The 6,044-nt window shown below is 50.6% G+C and overlaps 1 protein-coding gene across 1 annotated transcript in view; it reads left to right on the top strand.

Annotated features, from left to right (window-relative positions):
* The window catches only part of Lrp5 (LDL receptor related protein 5), a 109,469-nt gene that overhangs the window by 93,713 nt on the left and 9,712 nt on the right, over positions 1-6,044 (top strand). The window contains exons 17-19 of the mRNA XM_005351622.2: positions 333-458; positions 3,364-3,600; positions 5,759-5,869. Of these exons, the coding sequence (XP_005351679.1) occupies positions 333-458; positions 3,364-3,600; positions 5,759-5,869 (474 nt within the window). The remainder of the gene's footprint in view (positions 1-332; positions 459-3,363; positions 3,601-5,758; positions 5,870-6,044) is intronic.

Raw genomic sequence — 6,044 nt, 5'->3', positions numbered from 1 at the left:
TCCCCTCCCTCCCTCCCTCTCTCTCTCTCTCTCTCTCCCCCCGTAGCTTTGGAGCCCTTCTGGAACTCACTCTTTACACCAGGCCAGCCAGTCTCAAACCCTCAGAGATCCGCCTGTCTCTGCCTCCCAAGTACTGGGATTAAAGGCCTACGCCACCCCCGCCTGGCGAGACTTGGTTTTTCTATCACTTTCTATGTTAGTATTGATTAACGGGGCTGCTGAAGGGACCAAGTGAGATGATCTTCTGTAGAAGCCTGCCATTCACCTGCACAGGATGAGCTCTGAGGAGGAAGGGAGAACCTGATCTTCTCCATCCTGCTCTGTCCATACAGCAGCCCATCCGTGTGCCCGAGACAATGGTGGCTGCTCCCACATCTGCATTGCCAAGGGTGATGGAACGCCACGTTGCTCATGCCCAGTCCACCTCGTGCTCCTGCAGAACCTGCTGACCTGTGGTGGTGAGTGAACCTTCTGTTGGGTCTTTGACTAGTGCCCTGCATGCGTTAAGGTGACAGAACCCATGGCATCTAATCTCCAAAGCAGTCATTTCTTTACCTATAGCCCCCTCCCTAATTAACACTTCTGTGTGCTTTTCCTGCAGCTCACGGATTTTAATCAGTTGTATCTTAGTTTTCAGATAGTCCTGATGTGCGTGTGTGCACTTGTACTGTGGGGCTAGGGGTTAATCTGTGCTGTTATTCCCCAGCTATCCACCTTGTCTTTTGTTTGTTTTGTTTTTTTCAGACAAGGTCTCTCACTGGGAACTGGAGCTTGCCAGTTAGGGTAGGCTGACTGTCCAGTGAGCCCAGAGACCCTGTGTCTGCATCCCCAGCCCTGGAATTAGGAACACGTGCCACCACACCTGGCTGTTTACACTGGGTGCTGGGGGTTGAACTCAGGTCCTCAGGCTTGTGTGGCTAGTACTGATCCCTACCCCAATAGCTGAAATACTTAAATAACCCGTGTGTTGTTCAGAAGTGTGTTGTGAGGTGTAGGTTGGCTCAATGGTAAGTATTTTTGCCTGGAAGGATTTATTTGGTCTCTAGATAGTTAGGAATGTCCCAGTTGTCTTTGATTTCTGCTTTAATTTCACTGTGGTCTGAGAGCTTCCCTTGTGGGATTTCTTTCTTTAAATAGATTGAAGTAATTGAAGTGTACTTTATGGCCACTATGCGTTCTGGACTCCATCTTTGTGAGTGTTTTATGTGCCCTTGGGGAGAATGGGCATTCTGCTGTTGTCAGGTGGAATATTCTAGAAAGATTTATTAGATCCAGTTGATAGATAGTACTGATCAGTCATCTTTATCCTTCCTGACCACCTATTCTGCTGTCAGTTATCCACAGGGCTGTTGGATCTTATAGAAGGTTTCTTTTTTAAAATTATTTTTATTTTATGTGCATAAGTGTTCACCTGCATGTAATGAACCACATGCCTCCAGTGTCCACAGGGCCAGAAGAGGGGTATTGTATCCCTTGGAACTGGAGTTACAAGCAGTTCATGGGTACCATGAACTTAACCCCGATCTTCTGCAAGAGCAGTCAGAACTTTGAACTATTCTAAAAGTCTCTCTAGTCCCCCTGGTAAGAGATTTGAGCTTCTGACCCCACCCCCCATTTTCCTGGGGCCTACATGGCAGTGTGTCATCAAGAACCATGTTAGGAAGACCTGGGTTCAGATCCTGGACTCTGACCTTCGGATAAACTCTTGCCTGCTGTGAGCTCTGCTTTCCTCTCTATGAGACTGAGAGCAGACCTGGCAGGCTGGTTTCCTTTAAGTAACAGAGCCCGTGTGGGGAATGGCTGTGATAAAAGTGATGGTCTTTAAAGTCACCATGATGAAGTCTGCTCCCAGGGCTTCTTTCCTCTCTGCTGTGACCTGGGCACGCCGGGTAGCCTGGGCTGCATTCTACCTTAGTATCCTCTGAGCTCCTGGGAGGGTCAGGCTTCATCCTTGCCCGTGACCTCTCCTTGTATGCTTTTGGCATTGACTGAGCGCATGGACACTTTTTTTAGTGGTTAGTCTTGCTCCTGGCTCCGGGAGCTCTGGGAATGACTGCCTGACACACCAAACCCTAGATTTTGGCCAAGAACAGAGACACATTTTGTGTCTGTCCACTCTCTTTCACTTCTGGTGACTTACACAGGCTGGTGATCTGAAGATGTTTCTGTATGGCTCCTATGGATGCCTGAGCCTGCCTGCCTGGGGTAGGGGCAGTGCACCCAGGCCTGGCTCTCCACTTGGGAGCATGTGTCCCTCTGTCATTTCCTCACCATGAGGCTTCAGGTTTCTTCTTTTGGTTTGTTTTGGTTTGTTTTTGAGACAGTGTCTCTCTCCCATAGTCCTGACTGGCCTTAAGCTTTTGATGTAGCCAAAGTTAATCTTGAACTCCAGATCTTTTCCCATCTCCAAAGTGCACTGTTTATAGGCACGTGCCTTTACACTCAGCTTGAGGCCCCTTCTTACAGCCCAAGAGATGTGTGTCTTTTACACAGACACTTTGCAATCTTTTATGGCCATTTGTCTGGTCACAGGACGAAGGGCTAGCTGAGGTTCTGAAATGTGTTGGGTCTAAAATGTTCCAGTGTTTCAGCAGCACAACCACCACTCCCTTGTGTGGCCCACCCTAGCCACACGCCCTGTCTCTTCCCCATAGCCCCGTCACTCGTGCAGTGGCTCCTAGGTGTAGAGAGGAGGAAATGGAGGCTTTGAGAAGCCAAGAAACTTCTTGGGTTTTCCACCCTGTTTTGCCATGTTGGCAGTCTGTGCTGCTTAAATCAAAAATTCCCAGGCAGTCTGTGCTCTTTACCATAGAAAAGAGACATGTGGGGGCTCGGTGGGTAAGCATAACTGCTCTGTGAGCACAAACCCCTGAGGTTGTATCACCAACAGCCACATCAAAACAGTTGTGGCACCTGTAACCCCAGTGTGATGAGAGGCAGAGACAGACATGTCACTAGGGTTGCTGGCTGTCAGCCTAACTCCAGGTGTAGTGAGAGACCCTGTTTCTCAGGAATAAGGTGGAGAGAGAGAAGAATGCTATCCATGTCTGCATAGGAGCATGCCCCCCCACACACACACTAAAAGAAAAGAGACATGCATTGACGATGTAGCTCAGGTGGTAGGGCACATGTGCAAGGCCCTGGCTTCAGCCCTTAGCACTGTGTAAACAAGGTATGGTGATGCACACCTGGAATCCCTAAACTCAGGAGATAGAGACAAAGAGCATCAGCAGTTCAAGGTCTTCCTTGGCTACTCAGTAAGTTTGGAGCCAACCTACTACTTGAAAGTGTGCTATGGGCTTCCTGCAGTTGTGTGGTTCACTGGGGTGAGCCTGTGTGACTGTGCTCTCCTCTCTCTCCCAGAGCCTCCTACCTGCTCCCCTGATCAGTTTGCCTGTGCCACTGGTGAGATTGACTGCATCCCCGGAGCCTGGCGCTGTGACGGCTTCCCCGAGTGTGCCGACCAGAGCGATGAGGAAGGCTGCCCAGTGTGCTCTGCCTCCCAGTTCCCCTGTGCTCGAGGCCAGTGTGTGGACCTGCGCCTGCGCTGTGATGGTGAGGCCGACTGCCAGGATCGCTCTGATGAAGCCAACTGCGATGGTGAGGCTCTGCCCTGCCCACCCTGGCTGCTATGTCCCACCCAGGCCCTGCCAAAGCCATTTGGTCTTCCCTCCAGTACACCAAGCATTAGGCTCTACCTCACCTTCCTCAAGTAGAGGGCTGGAAAGCAACTAAATAGGCAGGTCCTCTTGGTGGGAACAAATGAAGTGAATTTTAGGCGCAGCCTGAAGAAATGCTTCACTCTCTCAACCGAGCTACCTTCCCAGGCTTTTCCTTAGGGTGTGTGCACGTGTGTGTGTGCACGCATGCATATGTGTGCTGTGTGCACCATGTTGTGCTAATGGAGGTCAGAAGACAGCAGCTTGTAGAAGTCAGTTTTCTCCTTCTACCGTTTGGGTCTCAGCGAACATGTTGGTCACCAGGCTTGACTGTAAGCATCTTTTTGTTTTGTTTTGTTTTTTTGTTTTTTTCAAGACAGGGTTTCTCTGTGTAGCTTTGGAGCCTGTCCTAGAACTCACACTGTAGACCAGGCTGGCCTCAGACCCACAGGAATCCTCGTCTCTGCCTCCCGAGTGCTGGGATTACCTGGCGGCTGTAAGCCAGTGGCTCTCAGCCTTCCTAGCAGTGACCCTTTAATACAGTTCCTCAGGTTGTGGTATCCCTAACCATAAAATTATTTCGTTGCTACTTCATAACTCTAATTTTGCTACTGTTAAGAATCTTAATGTAAATATCTGATATGCAGGACGTCTGATATGTGCCCTTTGTCATAGGGTTGTTCGACCCCAAATTGAGACTCCCTGCACTAAACCGTCTCACTGGCCAGCCTTTAAAATTTTTTAAATTCAGTTTTATGCATATGCGTGTTTTGCCTACATGTATGTATGTGCACATGTGCCTGCCTGGTGCTTGCAGAAGCCAGAAGAGGGTATTGATCGACTGGAACTGGAGTTACAGATGATTGTAAGCTGCCATGTGGGTGCTGGGAATTGAACCCGGGTCCTCTGGAAGTGGACCTTACCTGGGTATCTCTCTAGCCCTCACTGACCCTTCTTTATAGTTTTCTAATATATCTCTTTTGCACTTGCTATGCATGGCATGATACGTGACCTGCGCTGCCCTTGGTCATCTGCCACATGTTTTAGCACCATAGGCACAGATCTGTCACTAAGCCGTTCCTGTGATCACTCTTACTACTTCTGCCCAAAGCAACTGGGTGATGTTCACCATGACTCAGATGCTGTCTGCCACCATCCTCCGCCCTCATTCAGCAGAGACCTGGAGTGACCTTGGCGGCTTCTCTGTGTGACTGTGATGATGACTTTGCTACTCACCAGGGCTCTGAGGGATCTGGTGGAGACCATGGACCAGGGCTTAACATATGATGGCACGTGCCAAACTCAGCTAGCTGCCTTGTCTATAAATAAGGGTCCATTGGCACGCCTGGCCCAGTTACTGCTGTATGTGTGGATACTCTCATGCTAGACAGGGGAGCTGGGTGGTTGGTTGCAGAGCCAGTAATAGTGTGTGCTTCTAGTTTGAGTGTCACTTGATGAGTTCAAAATCCATCCTTCCCTCCTCCCACTCACCTGCCCACACTCCTCCTGGTGTGAGATACACCCACCAATAGCAGGTGCTGGCCCCCCGACTCCTAGGAAGGACAAAGTGCCCTTGTCTCCTTTCCCAGGTCAGGAACCTGGGGCATGTCAGGAGAGAGTCCAGATGGGTGGTTGTGGGAGATGATGCCAAGCACCCAGGTGTTCCCCAAGGTGCTGTAACTCGATAGTTTTCCCTGCCCAGTCTCCGTCCACATGTTAGAGGAGATGGCCTTGGTCCCCCTGAGTGCAAATTATACCTTCATGGAGTTCTGGGCTCCACTGCCCCAGCCCGCCTGCACTTCAGCCCCACCTCCTTGGCCCTGGACCGGAGGCTGTTGTTCCTGCTCTTTGCTGTCTCTGACTCAGACTGCATGCCTCCTGGGGGCAGGCTGGCATCAAGGTCTCTTCTTTACTGTCATGGTCCCGCCCCTCTTCACTCTGAACAGACCTTGGAACAGGGGACCTGTTGGGCTGAGATGGAGTTTCCTATGGTCTTTCCTAGCTGGGAAAGCGTTCTTGCTGTTGGCTCAGTGTTGGTTGGGGCCAGGACAGCAGCTGCCCTCCAGCTCCTCTAAGCGTGACCCCTTACTCCCTCACAGCTGTCTGTCTGCCCAATCAGTTCCGGTGCTCCAGCGGCCAGTGCGTCCTCATCAAGCAGCAGTGTGACTCCTTTCCCGACTGTGCTGATGGATCTGATGAGCTCATGTGTGGTGAGTGCTTCCAGGCAGGTCCCTAATGGGATGGGGTCTCCGAGGTGGGCTGGGGCTGTGGGAAATTTCATTTAGTGGGTGTCCTAGTTTTGTTTCTGTTGCTCTGATGAAATGCTCTGACAAAAGCAACTTGGGGAGTACAGGTTTACTTGACTTTCAGTTCCAGGTTACAGTC

This window comes from Microtus ochrogaster, chromosome 8 (genome assembly GCF_000317375.1).
Source record: "Microtus ochrogaster isolate Prairie Vole_2 chromosome 8, MicOch1.0, whole genome shotgun sequence".
In the NCBI taxonomy this organism is placed as follows: Eukaryota; Metazoa; Chordata; class Mammalia; order Rodentia; family Cricetidae; genus Microtus; species Microtus ochrogaster.
Note: the sequence above shows the minus strand (reverse complement) of the source record. Positions and strands in the feature narration are given on the sequence as shown.